At 36.8% G+C, this 21983-nt stretch overlaps 1 protein-coding gene and 2 non-coding genes across 7 annotated transcripts in view; 1 reads left to right on the forward strand and 2 right to left on the reverse strand.

Moving 5' to 3' along the window:
• The window catches only part of LOC106668003 (atypical protein kinase C), a 341008-nt gene that overhangs the window by 116020 nt on the left and 203005 nt on the right, over positions 1 to 21983 (forward strand). The window contains exon 1 of one of the 5 annotated variants that reach the window (XM_024224867.1): positions 14509 to 14650. The exons of the other annotated variants lie outside the window; for them this stretch is intronic. Within the exon in view, the coding sequence (XP_024080635.1) occupies positions 14584 to 14650 (67 nt within the window). The 5' untranslated portion in view covers positions 14509 to 14583. Of the gene's footprint in view, positions 1 to 14508; positions 14651 to 21983 lie in introns of those variants that run through there. 5 annotated transcript variants of the gene reach the window in all.
• On the reverse strand, positions 8622 to 8693 carry Trnac-gca. The gene has a single exon. It is a non-coding gene; the product is annotated as a tRNA-Cys (tRNA).
• Positions 9326 to 9396, reverse strand: Trnag-gcc. Its single transcript has one exon. It is a non-coding gene; the product is annotated as a tRNA-Gly (tRNA).

A 21983-nucleotide genomic window follows, 5' to 3' on the forward strand; every position in this document is an offset into this window, starting at 1 on the left:
TACTGGCAGTATCAGTTGCTCCAGAGTATTCAGTCCAGTTAGCAGTTTTATTGCATTTCTCTCTTCTTGGGGACATTTCAATTGAATCAAGGACTTGTCGGATGGATCTACTTTTTTGACAGTTTGGTACGCTGCAAAGGGTTCAGAACCGATAGGTGTCCCAATTGCTCGGCATTCTGCTAGTTTGTTTTAGTGTATGCTGTCCCAGCTTAGGTACGCGGGTGAAGCGCAACTGATTGGACAACACGCTTAAGTTCTTGTTGGCCGTAACACAGGCCTATCGGACGGCCTCAACTGATGCTTTCCAGGTGATAGCGGGACGGCCACCGCTGACCTGCAGGCGATAGCTATTTCCTCCGTTTGGGAGCTGGCGAATGGGTACCAACCTTGTATCCCAGTTATGACTGAGCAAGACGCGAGTAGATGGCTACGTGAGGAATGGCAACGACGGTGGGATACGTCGACCAAGGGTAGATACACCTATAGCATCTTCCCCAGCGTGGAGAGGCGAGCAGACATGAAGCATTTCACAGTAGACCACTACAAGTCCCAACTACTTACGGCGCATGGAGACTTCTCAGCAAATCACAACCGAGTCCGTTATGTCAATGTTGAAGCTTGGAGATAGTTTAACATGTAGCCTTTTCGTGCGACATATATGTTATTCTTCACACGAGATAACTGTAGGAAGTAAACATAAACGAAGACAGCATGGACTCATTGCGATACTTGATCATCAGCCCAGCCGGTTTTAAGGCAACCCAAAAATATTAGAAGGCCATCATGAAACTGAAAGGCTCGAGGTCTTAAAGAAGCTCTATCCTAAGCGTTGAAAGGGTATAACCTAAAGCCAGTCACATCGTTGCTCTTCCCCCATATCCCAGCCGGACGCCTCCGTGGGTTCCATCCTGGGGCCGCCAAGTCGGGGCCGCAAATTTCCGCCGGGGGAATTTAGCCACGACCACTAGGCAGAAGAAGCCAGACCGTTACTTGCGAAGCTCTTTTAAGGGCCAAAAAGCGGGGACACGAGCAGTCGAAGACCTAGTGGTGTCCTTATTGAATTACTTTGGCCAATTTATCAATTTCCTCGTTGCCCAGCATACCTTTGTAACCGAGGTATCAATTTTGTGATAATTTGATTTTCTCGAATGTCTGTCAGAGTTGATGCAATACCAAACGCTCTGGAATTTACTATTGGTGAATTTACTATTGTGGCTAGCTGTCGGACCATAAGGTTTTAGAAAAACAACTTTCCGAAATTGATAGAATTGTACTACCTTCTTCAGTAGTGCTTCTTCTGACTTCCACCTCTGTTGAATCTTACCGGATTTATCTTGTATTAATGCTAATGCGAACAACGTGTTGGATTTCTGTTTCAATAATTTATTCCAAGAAATTCTACACATACGTTAAACAATTCGCATAATTAACGCCTGTTAGCCATAACAGAGGTGGACAAATTACATAATTATTTAATTAGAGCTTTTCCCATAAACCATAGCGGGGGCTGGGCTTTTTCCCACGCTAGATAATAGCTGTAGTGAGCACACGACCTATTATAATTTGTTAAGAAGTTGCATAACGATATTAAATCGATTATATTAAGGAAAACACGGTGAAGCAAGATGTAAACGGTGGATTTGCTCGTGTAAAACCTTGCTTTGTTTATACAATGCGTTTATCTTGATTTGATTCGCAAATGTTTTTTTATAAGTATATTTTATTATATACAACATGAATATATGAACAATAAAGAAGTTGTGCGTGTGTATCAACCTTTGTCAAAAATAAAAGCCTAATTTAGAACAATAAAATTGTCAAATTATTAGAACATTTTTCGTTCTTTTCTTGACAAGGGCAAACAGAGAAAAGTCTTGGATTTATTTACACAAACAAAATCCGCAATGTTTGCTCAGGACATTTTTCTTGACTATTCCTGTGTAATCTAACAGTTATTTTTTATACCACTGCTACTTTATAATACTTTAGGTAAAGTTTGCAATGGAAGATCTTGAGGAAAAGTCTGCGAGCAGTGATTTATTCTTAAATATGTACAGATCTCGAGTAATAATTTTTAGGAAAGGTGAAACACTTAAACTAGCAGAAAAGTGGTTTTTTAAAAGTACGCAAATAAATAATGATTTAGGAGAAAAAAATCTGTTATCTTCTCATTTAAATGCCAAAATTTCTGTTAAATTAGGGTTGACCGAATCTCCGTAATTATCTGAGGACTTTGGAAGGATTTGCATTGGATGCCGGACGGTTTTACGGAACCCCACAGTTCCGCTGCTTATGTCCAAAGTAGCCGTAGTAATCTCTATAGATTTAGTCGAGTTTTGATAAAACAGATTTCGATCGTAAAAGACTTCGTATTGTCTAAGCTATTCTCTTAAGTCTTCTGTGAGGATTCCAAAACCAGTCTGCTGTCTAGGAACAGACCGAAGTATGTGAAGTGGAAATCCGAAGCTCTTTGTTGTTCATGTTAACTAGTGACTTTTTTTTTTTTACTGTCCTCCAATTATAACTCGACTCATCGATAAACTGAAGGAATTCTTGGACGTTGAATGTTGCCTGGATTCGGGCTAGAAGACTGAAACGAGGTGTCATCCTTATGATCGCTATGGTATGACGCAGTTGGGAAGCAGCTGGAAAGCAGTTTTAAATTGTATTCGATGGGAATTAGAATGCCCCCTGTTGAATGAACAGAATTTGGGTACTTGTCTGAGGACATTGGAAAGATTTGGTTCGTTGGATTCTGTATGGCTTTGCGGGCGCCGTAATTCTACTGCGTAAGTAGAGAAAGAAATCTAATATTGTCTTTTTAGAGTTAGTTGAGTTTTGATGATCAAAACAGATTTCCATACTAAAAGTCCTTGTCCAGTCATTAAGTGGCTGTGTCTTAAGTTTTCAGTGAGGATTCCAAGTCATTCAGTTGTCTAAGTACAGTAAATTTGTATTACTAAAACCAACATTTAGTCGCATTAAGATCTTTTTAGAGTTTGTAGTTACGAGGAAGTCGGAAGCCCTTTATCGTTGCAGTTAACAAGAGGACAAACTGTTTATTCATTGTCCTCCACAATACGAGTCGTTGATAAACTCAAGATGTTGTTGGTTGGAGGTCGGGTTACAAGTCAGCATTGTGGTGTGTCTTATGCTGGCGTATGATAGTTTCAGACGCATAGGCAGTCAGCAGTGTAAATTGTATCAAGGATGGGACTAAGAAGCCCCCCAATGGGATGCCGGCTTGATTTTGTTTAATATCTGTCACCTCAAATTGAAGTAAAGGTCAATTAAATAGAATTCAAGGGTAAATAAACGTAGTAAACTATTATAAGTATTTAGGAGTAACAGTGACATTTTTTGGAATGATATGATCCGCTGGATACTGTATGGCTTTTCGGACGTTGTAATTCCACTGCGTTTGTCCAAAGTAGTCGCAGTACTGCCTTTTTAGAGTTTTTAGTTAAATGGAAGTCGGAAGCGCTTTATCGTTGAAGTTAACAAGACGGCAGATTGTTTTTTCATTGTCCTCCACTTATGGCACCAGTCGTTGATAAACTCAAGTTGTTCAGGGATGGAGGTCGGGTTACAAAATAGCATTGTGGTGTGTCTTGTGCTGGCTTATGATAGTTTCGGACGCATAAGCAGTCAGAAGTGTAAATTGTATCAAAGATGGGACTAAGAAGCCCCCCTGTGGGACGCCGGCTTGATTTGGTTTAATATCTGTACGCACCTCACGTTGAAGTAAAGGTCAATTAAATAGAATTCAGTGATAAATAATACGTAACAGCTATAAGTATTTAGAAGTGACTGAATCTGTACTTTACGGTAAATATCAAGTTTAAATCTCTGATCAATCAGTATTATCATTATCATCATTCCTAATGTTATTTTTTATATATAAATAGCATTAATATTTTAGACATTTATCGTTATGTTTTTGGAGGGGCATTGGTGCATTAGATAAAATTAGATAAAGCGATGTGTTGGGCTTTGTTTATCCATGATTAAAGGACTTGATTACTTGACTCGTGTTCGTGTTAATGAGATCAGGTCCTTTGATGTGTTTATCTATTTTTTTTGTCCCCTCAACATGACACACGTTTCGAATCAATTGACAAACTGAACCGTATTCGCTGTTATCTATTTAAACCTTTGTTTATAAATAAAATGCAATTTTCAAGAGTTGATTAGTGTTATCAGGGATTTTCTCTCTCAATTTTGTCGGAAGATAAGAGTGGTAAACGTGGCACTTTTCATTTGAGATTTGGAACATTTTTTTCCCCTCTGAAATAGTCATATTACTGTTTTGTGTTTTTCATAATAAAGGGTTGGAACTCTAAAAACATTTATCCACACCATTGTTGCAAAGAAGTCATATTTTGGCATATAAGTTAATTAACATTATGGATAAGCCTATTTTTTTTTTAAATTATCAAATTATCCTATTGATCAAAATAATATTTAAGTGAGTGTGAAGTGCTTAACCGATTTTTCGGAACACCCAAAGGGTATTTGGACGTCAATAACTCCTTTATGACCCAGAAGTTCCACCGGTAAGAGCGGGGTCGACATATTCCTCCCCAATTTTGAACAGAAAAGTATGAAGTTTGGCACATATTCATCCCCAAGGTCGGACAGTGCTGTTTGTCAAACGTACACGTTCCTGCCCACGATGCTTTTAAAACACAACTCCCACATGCGCCAGGTCATCATCGGTTTAGTCGCAATGGAGCGTATGCTTAGTGAACGTGGCCACGTGCTGTTAGTGCAAAAGGGAACACATTTAGTTTTAACAAAAATTTAAGTGGTGAAGATTCCGGTGCGGGAAACACGGTATAAAAGTTGAACTAAAACTGACAAAAGCGGTAGTGTTAATATTGACTTGATACTTTTGGCTCTTTCCAAGTCTTGGCTAATTTTCAATTTCCTTGTTGTGTATACAATACCAGTATTATGCATTTTCTCAATTGACCGTTGTTACTCGAGCAACATCTCTGGCAAACAACCTTTGCCAGTAAAACCAGCTGGAAACACAGATGGTGCGATCGAAACGCACAAGGTCACCAATAAGAAGGTTCGCCTCACTCCACATTGCGACCAATCAGAAATGAGCACCTCCACTCTGGAGGAGTATATAAGCAGACCGACCTCGCCAGCCACACAGTCTACAGTGTAGTTCCAGACTACCTCTACAACACTCGTCACTGAGCGAACATCACAGAGAAACGGAGCACTTCTTTGCCTGGTCTCGACTATTTAGAGGCCACATGTAGTTACCACGTTACCAATAGATGCCACTACCGCTTATTGAATGTTCTTGCCCTCCACTCTGCAGCCAATCAGAGTAGAGCCCTTTATAAGAATAGGCACTGCCCGTTGACTAAAGACTAGGTCTCACCCATCACTAATGGAATGCCATCGTTTATATCGACCACGACAGCAAGGTTACTCGCAGCATTAGCCTGATTCTCGCTTTCTGAACACAGCCGACTTGGCTAAAAACGCCAACTACTGCTCTTGGCTAATTGCTGTACACGAGTCCCTTCAGCCACAGCGGAGTCGACCGACTCTCGGTCCCCGGACCTAAGCCAACGGTTCATTGGTCACAGACCACCACCAACGGCACCACACACTCGGTCTCGGCCAAGATTCATCGTCTCGACGCAACGAAACAACACTAAAACCAGTATTTGCGATGTTGTAACATTCTAGGGCAAAATTGACGCGGCTTTTGTAATTATTGATAAACTGTCGTACTCGGGATGTTTGTCAAGTATGTATTGATTTAAACTTGTCTCTAATTCTGGTCCGGCCGCGTTTGATTAGAAACCTTAATTAGCATTCTACATGTGGACCGAGCCGGAATTGTTAATATACTATTATTGGATTTGGTAGGATAAATTAAACGCTCTCACTTTGAATAATTCAGGTTTTAAAGGATTTCAACTGGCTTTTTTCTTTTTTCTTGTACATTTTTAATAGGCCAATTGATTGACTAATGGAAAAGTGATAATTTTTTAAATAATTGCTTTCTGTACAAAATCTATACGTTTAACAATGTGATGGTAGTGAACAATAAAAGATTTGGCAGGAACCTTATACCGCTGGGATGATGAAGTGGTAGAGGAGCCGGCCATTGCTGGAACTATCAGTATTTAGGATTAAGATTTAGGGTTGTGTTAGGTGTTAGGGGGGATAACCTAGGCAAGTATGCTACAGTTTTCCAGTCTGGAATCATAGTAATTGAACAATGTGCCAGAGAAATAAAAAGGCTAGGAACACATTCCCGGCAGATAGCCATTTTCTCTGACAGAAATTTGGAAATGCATGGAGGCCCTGACGGAAGTCAGCGACACTAATGACCTGATCCTGGCATGAGGCACGAGAAGAGATTCATAGTAGGACCATCTGCAAAACTTACAAATGAATTACTGGAAGGCAACCGCAACCGAACTAGGATTCTGGTTGGACTCCTGACGGGGAACTGCCATTTAAGAAAGCACATGCACCGGATAGGAATACAGACAGAAGAAACACTGTGCAGATACTGCCAGGAAGAGGAGGAGACCGCAGAACACATTCTATATTTCTGTAAAGTCTATGTAGGCCCAGATTCTGACAACTAGGACAAGAAAATCCACAGCAAGGTCCTACACCAAGAAACCGCTGCCAAAGCTGTGGTTGGTTATTAGACTGAAGCTGGCCAGTAAGTTATAATTAACAGAGGAGCACAATAGATCTATTTAGGTCGAGGTGCAGTAGGCCTCGTGGCCGCCTCTCTTATCCCTAACCTTATCCTTGTAGTTGAAGTTGTCGAACCTGTTTGGAATATGTCCATCACGAATTGGATACCTAGTTCTTTGTGGATGGTTTATTAGTAATGTAGAAGAGAACTTTGAGGATGCGACGGAGGACTTTTGATTGAAACGATTGTATTCTTCGGATGTTGAACGGCTTAGCTGAACACGACAACTCGACTAAGTACAAATCGGTCAAATTAGTTTCTTATATATTTTTTAATTTATTTGGTATACTTCGGATTTGGGCCCAAGTAGTAGGCTGAGTTGTCGTTCGGTTGAGAAGAACCCAAGGAGTAGCGGATTTGGTTGGAAGGAGGGATTACAATACTGTAGATGTGGTCTGCTGAGCAGATACTTCTTCTAACACACCTGTCGGATCTTTTATTTGTTTAGCTTGATGCGCAATCGAGTGCACCACGATCTTGGGGTCGATTTTGCTGCAAAGGTAGAGTCAGAATGTGAGGAGAGCATCGGATAAGACTGCTGATGAGAACACATGTTAGGAGAACCCAGCCACTCAGTTTGAGGAGGGCTTAAGGTCATCATTTTCTAGGGGAAGTCTAGGATGGATGTGGTTTGAAACGAGATCAGTTCGTTGGTAAAAGTTTAGGTTACTGATGAAGTAACGGTTTTGACAATTTGTCTGAGAACTTAGATTATATGGTTTGGAAGATCTTGATATTGGAAGGTTTGGTGGAATCCAACAGTTCCAATTCCGTACGTCCAAAGTTTTCGTAGTAATATCTTATGTTATTATATTAGTATAAATATAGTTGAATTTTGATCGTCAAAAAAAATTCCACACTTTCGATTTTGAACAAAACCCTTTTAAAAGAAATCTTAGAATGCATATGTATGCACAAAATTCTTAAAAAACTTTAACAACACTGATTGCAACCAAATGTTCCTATTATATAACGATATTAAAAAAACAACAACTAATAATTTAACAACTAATTCAAAAAATACATAAATAAAAAAAGATCCAAGTTTAACTTCTGGTGCAAACACGTAATATTATATTAAGCCTTCTAAAAAAAAACTTTCTGAATGTAAAATAAAAGCTATAAAAAATCTAAAATCAATTAAAACCATTAAAAAAAATACATATGGTAAAAAAAAGTATTACACGAAGAAATTGGATTCCTAATTAAAAAAATCGTTTAACAAAACTGTACATTTTCAAAAACACTATGTAGGTAACTTTCTTACATTTTGGCCACATGGGGCTCGTCGGCTAGTAAACTTTTTTTTAAATATTACTTGAAAATAGTACAAAATTTTATATAGATAAACTAATGGTGCAAATGCAAACTGGTCATATACCTTAAAAAGAAATAAAATCCACCCTATCAATTTTTTTTCATTTTGTCTATAAAATAAAATTCTGCCCCTAATTTCTCTCATTGTTTTTACCAATGAATATTTGTTTATGCTATGTTTTAAATTGGGAATGTGAATTAGAGGTAAGCACACTTAATCCTTAATCCAAAAGAAGGATAAGGGATTTTTCAATGTTTAAATTTTACGGAATTTAAAATGTTTATTCAGTCTCAATTATTAAACGTTAAAAAACGTGAAACTTTGATTAATATATAATAATATATACAAATGAAGTTATATTACAGTTGGGTGGAATTTTTGCCTGTCAGTACATTTTATTCGTGAAGAGCGTCCGTTATAGGGAAGTTTCACTGTACGCCCGTTTGAGAAGTCGTTCATATTGTAACATTCAATGTTAATCTGTGTAAAATTCGTTAAGGTAGGACCGAACGGCGAAATATAAAATATTTTAGATCGAGAGGGAAAAAAATTATTTGCATCGGCCAGGAGTCGAACCTGAGTCATTCGTTATTGCAGACGAATATTCTACCGTTGAACCACCGATGCTCGTTAGGTTTTGCGTTTCTTTCTGGTTTGTACATTTCGAAGTAGACATTTTATACTTAAACATTGTATGCTAATCGTACAACAAAAAATGGGAATTAAATATTTATTATTAATAGTTATGAACTGAAATGCCAATTACTTGAAAATAATTTTATTTTTTTCTTAACTACGGTTCATTTAAATTTAATAACATATTAATTTTTTTTTTTTTTTTTTTTTTTTTTTTTTTTTTTTTTTTTTTTGTAATAAATCCATATATTTTTGTAAAAATAAAGTGACCTATGTAGACCAAAGGCATTATGCCAGAAAGCATCGGCTAATGAAAAAGTTAAAAGTCAACACCTTTAAAAACTTACGAAAAACAAATTATAATTAAGAATTTTATTAAAATGAAACTAAAACTAAACAGTTTTTAAAAATTAACATAGGCCGAAAGCTCGACAGTAGCAGTAGAATTCGCTTTTTCATGAAGACCATACTATGATCTAGTTTTTGTTTATATTAGCAATTTTTTTAAACTGAAAAGCTCGCTATCTTGGTTGTATCCTGAATATAAGAAAGAATAAAGCGTTTTATTTTATATTATGTCTGTTTATAAACGTTTTGACTTAAAATGAACTTAAAAAATAATTTGCATCGGCCGGGAATCGAACCCGGGCCGCCCGCGTGGCAGGCGAGCATTCTACCACTGAACCACCGATGCTTACGAACATCTGACGTTTACGTTACCCAGGTAACGTGTTTGGTAGACAGTTTATATCAAAAGTTAATTATTTTCTAGTAATAAAACAAAATTAACTCTATATTTAATCACGCATTTTATGACTATAATAATTGAAAATTGTTTATATCAAAAGAACCTCAGTGTTTAATTTGAATAAGAAACATTTTGAACTAGTATGTTCTTACGGATACAATAAAGTTTTATTTCGTCTGTGAATTTTTTCAAAAACAAAATTGGTTAACAAATAAAAGGGTTTTTATGTTTTTTTTCCGTTATTCAAGCGAATGAAATATCCTTCTTTGCTTTTTGTGTCATCGATTTACCCCGTGCAATGTTCCTTTGTAATTATGAAGTCTGTAGATGAAAGGTGTCTGGTGATATTTGTGAAAAAAGTTTTTAACTTGGAATGAGCTTTATCGATTAGTTGACCGTTAAGCGAAGACCGTCTAGACTACCTAAATCCGAAGTTGCTCGTTGAAACAAGTTGGATTCGCACGTGGCTATCGATTCGGGGCTGTAAGAACGTGTGTGTTCCAACACGAATCGAGCTGTCTTAAGACATCTAGACGTGAATGAACGTACACAATCTGTCGAGGAAAATATCGAGAAACAGAATTCTACAGGCCTTTTCATAAAGCATAATTTCTATGTGAATATCACATTGTGATTGTGCGACGTGTTATTTTTATGCTCTCACGCGTTGTGAACCATTATCCAAGTCTGGTCCGGTATTCAACGGGCTGACCTGTTGAAAGTACTGATGTGAACAAAATAGACAACCTTTGTTGTTTTGGAGGCTTTTGATAAAAAAACCCGATATTACAAAATCCTGAAGAAAAAACGACACTGTTAAATCGAAGAGTTTTAAACTTTTATGAAAATGTAGATTTCTTATTTTCGATAATGACTTCATTAACACATTCACACTGTCATACATAGATTTTGACTCATTCAATCAATTATATTTATTCACTCATTCATAATTTGAGCTCTTTCATTTATCTTAACTCGTTCACCTACCTCACTCACGAACTTGTTTACCAATTTTTCTAACGATCGTTTATTTAAGCTCATTCACTTATCACCACACTAGGTCATTCATCGCTTACACTCGATTTACTTACTTATTTAACTCACATGGATACATTCACTCGCTAACTTTTGTACAGATTCACCCCCTAATAAATACTTGTTTATTCACTCATTGGCTTACTTTCTCACTCACTTACCTACACTATCTTATTTATGTAGATTCACTCATCTACACCAACTCGTTGGATTACTCACACACTCACTTACGTACACTATCGTATATTCACTTACCTACACTAACTCATTGGGTTATTCACACACTCACTTACCTACACTATCTTATTTATGTAGATTCACTCACCTACACCAACTTATTGGATTACTCACTCACTCACTTACGTACACTATTGTATATTCACTTACATACAATAACTAATTGGCTCGCTCACTCACTCACTCGCTCGCCTACACTACCTTATTTACATAGATTCACTCACCTACACTAACTCATTGGCTCGCTCGCTCGCTCGCTCACTCACTCACTCACTCACTCACTCACACTCACTCATTAACTCACTCACTCACACTACCTTATTTACGTAGATTCACTCACATACACTAACTCATTCACTCACTCACTCACACTACCTTATTTACGTAGATTCACTCACCTACACTAACTCATTAGCTCACTCACTCACTCACTCACTCACTCACTCACTTACTCACTCACTCACTCACTCACCTACACTACTTTATTTACGTAGATTCACTCACCTACACTAACTCATTGGCCCACTCACTACTCACTTACCTACACTAAATCATTGGATTACTCACACACTCACTTACCTACACTATCGTATATTACTTACCTACACTAACTCATTGGATTATTCACACACTCACTCACCTTCACTACCTTATTTACGTAGATTCACTTACCTACACTAACTCATTGGCTCACTCACTCACTCTCACACTCACTTACCTACACTATCGTATATTCACTTACTCACGCTAACTGATTGGCTCACCCACTCACTCACCTACACTACCTTATTTACGTAGATTCACTCACCTACACTAACTCGTTTGCTTATTCACTACTTACTCACACTGTCTTATCTACGGACGTATACACTTACCTTCTATCGTAGATTCACTCAATTTAGATTCACTCACTTACACTGCTAACTCATTGGGTTATAATCTCTGACCTACTCTAGCTATTGAATCACCATCATTTTCCTACGCTACACATTGGTTTACCCTCATTCATCTACTACTTATTCGCTTATTACTAACTCATTGGCACTCAGTTAACTACACTAACGCATTTCCTTACACTCACTTACCTTTTCTAAATTGCGTACGTAGCCTCACTCATTCACTCTAACTGATCCGATTACTCACTCAATTTAGATTCACTTACCTGTAGTACTAATTCATTGGCTTATAATCACTCCTCTACGCTAACTCATTGAATTATCCTCACTCACCTCCACAAAATCATTGGCTTACAATCGCTCATCCACTCCAACTCATTGGGTTACAGTCGTTTGCCCCCTCGTTCATACATGTTTACTCTCTCATCGCTTACAAACACTCACTCATTCATTTCAACTCTCATTAACTTGTTCATCCACTCATTCACTTTAATTCAATCCCTCATTTACATTCCCTAACTAGCGAACTCGCTCACTCATTTCCTCGCACTATTTCACATGCAGTCACCCAAACGCAATTACTCATTCACTTAAATTCATTGACACGTCGGTTACAAACTCTCACTCACTGACCCTTATTAAAATAGTAAGTCCATTATATATTACTTTTTATACCCAAGAGCGAATTAAATAAACAAAGTAATAAGTATTGCAGGTGTGTTTAGGGTTTAGTTTGTAAATTTGTCCTTATTCCTTCCGCTTATTCCGTATTTGTCCGCCGGTCACGTCCGGCATTGGCAATCTTCAGCCTGACAGGGGACAATGGTCGGGCAGGGATTATCTGGGGGCGATCGAACCGCCGACAATAAATCAAATTGCCGGCCGGTTTATTTTTGGGTTGAACCTTGCGAAAGTGGCCGAGTCCGGTTGTCAAAGGCTCTTGGCAAATCATCCGTCTTCATTGATCTCTTTCCCTCCGGGGAAATGGTAAATCATTTATTTCGTACCGTTTCCGTTCCGTTTTTCATTACACACGGTCTTTGGGTAAATTACTGTAAATTTGTACTATTTTTGAGTAAATTGCTTCAAATTTGTACTTACAACTGAATTAATAATTGTTTTTTGGCTTTGAAAGGTTGTCAGTTTCGTCAATTGAAACATTGGTTTCTTAATTAGGCTATTTATCTGTGGTACTTTAAGGAAATAACGATTTTTCTACTTTCGTTTTGTTTTTTGACCATCATTGATTTCACTAACCTTTTTGTTTTTAGGGTTAGAAAATACAAATCACATTTCGTTTTATTCGCCTTAGAATGGTTATTTTTAAAGGTACAACTGACCTGTTGGTTGCTTTTATTAATTGGCCTCAAGAAATTGATACAGATTTTTTTTATGACTTCTGTACAAAAAGTATGTGTAAATTTAACAATTTGTTGGTAACAACCAAGAAAAGATCTTGCTGGGGGACCTGTCAGACCATGGGGATGTAGGGGAGGAGCCGGCCATTGCCAGAAATCTGTGTTTAGGATTGTTAGTTAAGGTTTATGGTTATGTTGGGAGGTGGGGTAACTGATTTTTTAGGCGGGGAGGGTTGTTAAGGTATGGTGATAAGGATACTAGGAAGCAGGGTTTGTACTCCCCAGGCACTGCAGCCTTCTGGCTTATTGTACCTTCCTAGATCCTTAGTTCTTAGACTCATCCTTCTCCTTAGAAGTATCAGGTCATTGACTGTCGCTGCTACAATTTGATTCCCTAAGTTTTTTGGACGTTAGGTTAAATCTCCATTGAGCTGTTGCATCGTATTCGAAGATGATATGGATGGCTGTTTCCTCCTCCTCATTACATAATATGCAGATGGGTTGTTAGAGTGGACGTGAAAAGTGGGCTTAGGCTGGATTGGTATGGAAGGAGGGCTTGGGGTGGAAATTGTGGACTCGTTTGAATCATGTCAGTCAATGGGATGTCTTGTGCTCTTTGTGGATTGTTTGGATTATCGATTAAAAGGATTAGATTCTTTGGATGTTGGAGTGCCTCCCTGAACCAAAACGGTCTTAATCTGAACTTGTCTGAACCAAAAGGGTCTTGTATATTGTTTGTTAATTGTACTCATGGTGGATATGGTCTGAGTAGACTTCTGAGTTGTTCTTCGGTTGAGTTCTGGACGTTTTTGTTTATGTTTATGTTCCATCTAAGTCTGCTGTACAAGTTGATTCGGTTGGATGGCTATACCTTACTGTGCACTGTGGTACTTCTTATAACGTCAAGCTCTTTTATTCGTTCAGCTTGGTCAGCTTTTGCAGCGAGGTTAAGGTTAGAATATGAAGAGAGATCGCGGTGTCGTCCTCGAAGGTCATGATGTGGGTGTTAGGGTGTCTTCGTATGTCAGCGCGTTGAGTATTGATCTTAGGAAACTCCCTTAGGGACGACGGTCGTGATGGACTTGATTTGTGAAAATTCAGAGCCGATTGTCACCTATCTATCCGAGAGGAAATGACTGTGAGATATGGGGAAAGGTACTTATTAATTTGATAAGGAGACCGGGGTGTGATTCTCTGTCAAACGTTCTGTAACATCTAGGACAACTTCTGAACAGTAATGTTTATTTTCCATGGCAGATGATGTTATGTCGACTGCTACAGAAAAATGTATAAAATAGCATTAAATATACTACAGAAAAATGATTTTGATTGCACAAAAAATTCGATAAGCTACCTGGAATAGTCAATGTAAATATTTATAAATAGAATTTGTTTTGGTTCACAATGCATAATTCATAACAATGGTTTTCGTGTAAATAATACGAGATTGGGACCTTTGCTTCCTTTTTCTCGACCCTTATCCTCTTTATTTCCTCTTTATTTGGTTATCTTATCTCGCACTTTTCAAGATGATTGTTGACTTGTCAGTGCCGATTTAACGCTCGTATTGGAAAGTCGGACGTTACATTAGTTGTTTATGCGGCGGTATGCCTAGAATCCTCCACCTGATGTTCTTAGGGTGTTTTCCGTCGAAAGGATCCTACCAACTCGTCGGTATGTAAATACGAAAAGAATTGATATATTCTTGAAATAGTAATGTTTAAAGAAAATAAGGAATTTCGAATTTCAAGTGGGACTGACCACTAGGAATAACAAACAGGCTTACCTGTTTATTATCCAGATTATTTTTTTGTGTTTATTGCTCATAAGTTATTTTAAATGCAATATTTTTAAAAAATCTCGCGAATTTAGGTCACGAACGATCTCTCTTACAATGGCTCTTAAATACAAATCTATTTACAAAGGAAGTAATGATGGAGTAGAGACAGTGAAAAAGAGATGGGGAGAGAGAGAGAGAGAGAGAGAGAGAGAGAGAGAGAGAGAGAGAGAGAGAGAGAGAGAGAGAGAGAGAGAGAGAGAGAGCGAGAGAGACAGAGAGAGATAGTGAGAAAGAGAGATAGTGAGAGAGATTGAGAAACTGATTGATAGATTTTTTATACTCTCCAATATATTGTGTATTTTACTTTTTGTTGTAGGTTTATAAATTTGTAGGACATAGGTATCAATAAAACAAAAACAAAACGTAAAATAAAAACGAATAGGTTGATAGGTTTATTTATATAGTTCATTTTTGTGTATTGTATATAAACTACAATGTATGACAATTATATTACTCAAAGCAAAAAATGATTCAGAATACTTTTCTGAATAAGTAACACTAAAACGAAAAAAAAAACATTAAACAAAAACAAAATCAACAAACAAGTTTACATCTCACACACACACACACACACACACACACACACACACACACACACACACACACACACACACACACACACNCACGCACGCACGCACGCACGCACGCACGCACGCACGCACGCACGCACGCACGCACGCACTCACTCACTCACTCACTCACTCACTCACTCACTCACTCACTCACTCACTCACTCACTCACTCACTCACTTTATATATATAAAGTTATAGAAATAAGACAAGAAATTATTAATACTTTTTTAAACTTCTTTAAACTTCTTCTTTTAAACACACACACACACACACACACACACACACACACACACGAATCTGTTTCTTAGTCTTTATACCGCACACTCGCCCTCTCTCTTTCTAAATCCATCTCTCGCTTTCTTTTTTCCTCTCTCAATCGCTCTCTCGCTCTCTTTCTCTCTATCTATACACCTTCTCTTCTATCTCTCCAAATGAACTTTTATAAACCACAATACACGTAAAAAAGTATTATTAATGATTAAGTTGTTTTTTTCTTTTCGCTATTTTTCACTTCTTCACTCTATATCTATCTACCTTCTCTTTATTCTCATTAAATGAATAAATATTTATAATTAGAAAAACTTTTGTGGACAAGAATGCAGTTTAAAAAAGTATTAATAATTTCTTGTCTTATTTCTATAACTTTATATATATAAAGTGAGTGAGTGAGTGAGTGAGTGAGTGAGTGAGTGCGTGCGTGTGCGTGCGTGTGTGTGTGTGTGTGTGTGTGTGTGTGTGTGTGTGTGTGTGAGAGAGAGAGAGAGAGAGAGAGAGAGAGAGATGGCGAGTGTGCGGTATAAAGACTAAGAAAGAGAGACGTGTGTGTGTGTGTGTGTGTGTGTGTGTGTGTGTGAGAGAGAGAGAGAGAGAGAGAGAGAGAGAGAGAGAGAGAGAGAGATTGAGAGAGGAAGAAAGAAAGCGAGAGATGGATTTAGAAAGAGAGAGGGCGAGTGTAGAAAGATAGACGCTCGCGTGTGAGTGAGTGTGTGTGATATTGAGAGAGTGAGAGATACTATATCATAAATTTCATATTGTCATTCAATTTTTGTTGTTATGTATTTTATAAGTTTTAATTGTGGATAAAATCGTGCCTTGATGTACGTTTTCGCTATTTTAGGTTGTTTCTAGCCCTTTTGACTGTGGTACAATTCAGTAGTGAATGTCCTAAAAAGATAAAGGATAATTGAACCCTCACTCCAAAGGTTTGGCTTTTTTTTTCCTTTTTTACACTTTTCGCCTTGAAAACCGATCTACTTGAAGAGGTGTCTAATCAGTCTAATGGCTCAAAACAGGTGGATTGTTACCATCCGCACTTAACTTGATTACGATGAGCAGACCGGTTCCGAGTGATCCACCCAAGCCGCATGATTTGTCACTTCCTTTGCCGAGTTTCTGTACCAAAGTGGGGAGAAACTTTCAAAAATATTCCTCCCTCCTGAATTCCAGCTCCAGGCTTGTTAAATCTTTGTAAGTAGATACGCACGGGTTTTTTTTCTCAGCGTGGGAGGCATTTGTCAGGACTTCTAGTTCGTATTTCCGTCATGGGAGTTCTCGACTTTTTGGATATATTCGAATTCTGTAATCAGTCTCGAGAGATCAAATATACATTAAGGGGGGGGGGTTCGCTTTTCTCCAGTGGGGGCAAAATTGGCGAAGAAATTTGGTAAGAACTCTTTGCAACTTAGCGTCGTAAGGTTTAATTCTTAATCTCGCTTCCTGATTAGTGGCCCACTAATCGCGTTTTCTCGGTCGTAAAGTTCATTATTTTGTTAACGCGTTGGTAGTAGTTTTATAAAACGGCATAGATAAATAATACTGTAACGTTTAATTTTGATGATTGGTCGTTTCCGATCGATCTGTCAGAGGTATTTTGTCAACTTATTGGCTGGGCCTTGTTTGTTGATTTTCCCTCAGTTTTCAAGGATTTGTAAATATTTTTACTGGTATGATTCGAAATATAAACAAACTAGTGAGTACGTATTAACAGCAAGAATAAGCAGATCAGAAAATTCGGAAACAACCAAGTTGCCGGTCATCACTTCTCAGAAATCAAGAAGAAACCTCACGTAATTTTGTGTCATGGGCAATATGGAATAAATGAAAATAAAGAGCTTAATTTCATCCCCGAGCGCATGCCAAATATAACAACACACATTCAATACGCATTCACACAAATAAATACATTCACATCTATATAATTTCATTCATTCTATTTAGTAGATGGAGTACTCAATATTCTTTCAACGACCTGCATAAAATAACAAATAAGTCGGGGGTACTTTTATAAATATACCGCCATCGACCCAACTACACAGCTCGAGGGGGATGCCATTCACCATTAGCCCCTCTCCATTCACTCTAATAAATACACTCACCCATACAAAACACATATTTTGACTGTATATAATAAAAAATTCCCAATTCCCCTATAAATCGGAACAGGGGCCCTTAAACGCTTTACCGTGTCCGAAATCCGGCGGCATGCCAACACGCTCTCTGTATGGAGCCAAGGCATGGCACATCGAGAAACCTTTCTTTGCAAAAGGGGCACCTGCGCGGGCTTGGGCCCAAAAGCAGATGCCCTTGTGTCAATCGCATATGGCGAATTATCAATCTGGTATTGATTTTTTATTTATCACTAGTTAAAGTGATAGGTACGAAAAGAGTGCCCTAATAATTAATTTATTACAATAATTAATTAAATTGTATTGAATTAATGATTTAGCTTTTGGATCATCTGGGGGTCTGTTTAAGAACAAGGCACTTTTCATTGCCATCCTCAGCGCCCATCGGGTCGTTTTATTATAAACTAATTAAATAAATATAGCACATCGATAAGCACAATTCAAAATAGTCCGTTCTTGAAAGGGCTGATTGAAGGTTATCATTAAACCTTGTGGGTTGATCAATAAACACATTTTCTTCTATTGTATTAATTTTCTTTACCCATACAATTAAACGTGTGAATTTTATGTTCATTATGTTATTTGTTAAAATATCACCCTGTCTCTCCCTCTCTCTCCCAGACGTTTACTATCATTATTTTTATTGTATTTCGTATTTCTTTATTTTCTTTTTCAACTTTCGTTCTTTCCCCCCTCTTTTCATTACATCTATACTCTCTTTCATTATCCTTGTTTTATTACTCTAGTTTGTGCCCTCTTGCTCGTTCTGTCTTTTTGTAGATTTAGTTTATTTTCTTTTTTCCGTTTCTGTTTTTGCCCTTTCCGTGTATGTCCCGTATTTTTCGCCTTTTTTCTCATGCCCCCTTTCTCTCTTTCATGATCTTCGTTTTCAGACCATTTACCAGTTCACCCCTCCCTCTCTCTGATATATTCTTCTCATTCAAAATGTAAGAAAGTTACCTAGTGTTTTTGTAAATGCAGAGTTTTGTTAACGGTTTATTTAGATTTTTTTATAGTACATTAAGGGTGATTTTTTGTTTTTTTTTCTCCCAGTATTTCTCTCTCTCTCTCTCTCACTCTCACTCTCTCTCTCTCTCTCTATCTATCTATCTATCTATCTATCTATCTATCTATCTATATCTCTATATCTCTATCTCATGCTCTTTATCCCCTTTACTATTTCCCTCTGTCTCTTCTCTTCTTTTCCTCTGGCTCACTATTTGTTTTTTATCTTTTTATAAACCTCCTCTCTCCTTCCTCCATTTTTCTTCTTCTTTCTCCACTCTTTCCTCTTTTTATCTGTTTCTTACACTCGCTCTATTTATGTATCTCTTACTTTCTCTGCAGCTCGTTCTGAAATTCAAAAATGCAAAAATCTAGTGTCATTTAAATTATCTATGAAAAATAATCTACTTTCTAGGCATTTATAAAAATGACATATTAACAAGTTTACAAGTTTTAAATTAAATTCAGCAAATACAATTAAAAGTAGAAAAAAGTCTCTTCATATGAATGTAAACGTATATAGTTTAAGTTTAAAAATATCTTACTTAAATTATCTACAAAATTTATTTTTGTATATAAATCAAAATAATTGCTTACTTGTAAAATGATACCTCATACAGCAATTTTTTTTGTTAAAAGTTTTTGATATCTGGTCTTGATCAACTGCACTTGTACATTTTTTAAGGTAAACAATTCTCTAAGTAAGGAGAAATTAACTGTTTTAAATTTTATTTTTATCTGTTTTTTGTCAAGTTAATTTTGCATACATGGTTTTTAAAATAAAACAGAAATCTCTCTCTCTCTCTCTCTCTCTCTCTCTCTCTCTCTCTCTCTCTCTATCTATCTATCTATCTATCTATCTATCTATCTATCTATCTATCTATCTATCTCTTTATCTCCTGCTCTCTATCCCCTTCACCATTTCCCTATGTCTTTTTCCTCTGGCTCACTAATTCTCTTTTATTACCTTTTTATGTACCTCTTCTCTCCTCCTCTCTCTTTCTCTCTGTCTCTGACACTCGCCCTTTTTGCTGAATCAAACAATGAATATCAAACAAGACAAAAAGTAACTACTTATATTTTTATATCCAAAGTAAACCCTATTTTTACTTTAATTTTCTGATTAAATGATGTTTTTAGGTTTCTTTACAATTATAAAATTAATTTTGATAAATTTAATTATCATTATGATTTCAAAAATTTGTTACTTCAAAAGTTTTAAATTTATTATTTGAACTTTTTTGTGGTGTATTTGATAACGTATGGCAATTATATGGTATTCTTTAATTTTTATTGAAATTGATTACATTTTGCTTTTTCTTCGATTTATTTTGTCTTTAGATCTTCTAAGTTCTTTTGATTTAATTTTTAGCAATTTTGTTCACTGGCATAACTCTTGCCACCTGTTAAAAGCCCTTCTTTTAGGTGACAGGCGAAAATGTGAAAAAAAGGAAGTTTTTTTAGATATGTGAATATTATTGTAACATCCATTAGATATCGTAGTCCGATTGACCAAATAACTTCTTTCAATTAATTAATTTTTATGTAAGGTATTCGTTGAGAAAAAAAGCCAGTGTCACGAGCGGGATTCGAACCAACGACCTTCGGCTAAATACGCCGCTGCTCTAACCACTTGAGCTATCATGACTTTGATCCGCTTCACACGAAGGTCGTGGGTTCGAATCCCGCTCGTGATACTGACTTTTTTATCTCAACTAATACCTTACATAAAGATTAATTAATTGAAAGAGATTATTATTTTTTTAAGGCAGTAGGTAATCTTCGGAGAAAAAGGAAACTTCTCGAATACGATCCAACATCTGTAGTGTTTATGCAGATACTATGGCACCATATTTCCCAACAGCTGCCCGGTTGACCCAGATAAAAAGCATTATATAAGTTTGAGGTGTACCTCTTAATACAGGCAACTTGTCCTCGCGCAAACTTCCCCTCGGTAAATTGATGTCCGAAGTTTGGAAGACCTGTAAAGCAAAGGGCAATTTTTTTTTACCCAGCTGGCGCGGTGAAATTCTGCGGGATTATCTTAGAAATGGAATTAATGGCCGTTTGTGTACGAGTTGTACAGGGTGAACGGCTACTCTTGTTACAAACTTTGCCGGTAGGTTGTATATTTAAAATGGAACCAAAAAGTCCTAATTAACTATGGTCCAAATTTCAACAGTTTCGGAGTTATTCTCGTTTTTCTGATTTTGTAATATTTCACGACCTTGCATAAAATAAACAATGATAAATCCAAAATTAAAAGGTTTTGGACCAGTCCGTTAATACCATTGAAGACTACGTTAAATTTTCAATAAGGTGATAAATACTAAACTTTTAAACGTTGGGAAAATAAGCGTTTTAGTAGGCAGGACATTGAAGTTTTTTTTTTTTCAAAGTTGAAAAACTTACTATGGTGATTTTAAACTACTATTTCGAAACCTAGAGACCAGCAAATTTCAGAAAATGTTCTCCATTTAATATCCTTTTTATTGTCCAATTGCTTTTTGAATTACTTTTTTTAAAAATGAGGAAATTGATGAAGGAAAGGAAAAAACCGTGGTTGACGCATTGGTTAGATGGAAAGATTAAAAAAACTTAAGGAAATTTTGAGTGAATTTATTAAACTTTTTTTAACCGAAATAGTGCATGTGTTTACTTAAGGATTGTTGTATTATTATTCCTCGGAATAAATGAGTTTCAAGATTAAAAAAAAGTTTTTACGAATCTAGGTGATATCTTGTTAACACTATGCCTACTTTTTTTAAATATATCCACCTTGCCAATCCGTCAACCATGGTTTTTTTCCTTTCCTTCATCAGTTACTTCATCTTTCAACAAAGTAATTAAAAAAGCAATTATAACACTAAAAAGGATAATGGAGTACGTTTTCTGAGATTTTATGGTCTTTCGGTTTGGAAATAGTAGTTTAGCATCACCGTAGTAAGTTTTTCAGCTTTGAATTTTTTTTAGTACTTTTATTTAAAATTTCCTTAAGTTTTTTCATATTATTATTAATCTTTACACCTTGCCGATCCCTCAACCGGGGTTTTTTCCTGTCCGTCATGATTTTTTCACCCTTGAAAAAATCAAGTACACAACTAAAAAGGATATTAAATGGGGTACATTATTTGAAATTTGCTGGTTTCTTGGTGTGGAAATGGTAGTTTAGAATCACCGTAGT

This window comes from Cimex lectularius, unplaced genomic scaffold, assembly GCF_000648675.2.
Source record: "Cimex lectularius strain Harlan isolate CLEC.00 unplaced genomic scaffold, Clec_2.1 scaffold88, whole genome shotgun sequence".
Taxonomy (NCBI): Eukaryota; Metazoa; Arthropoda; class Insecta; order Hemiptera; family Cimicidae; genus Cimex; species Cimex lectularius.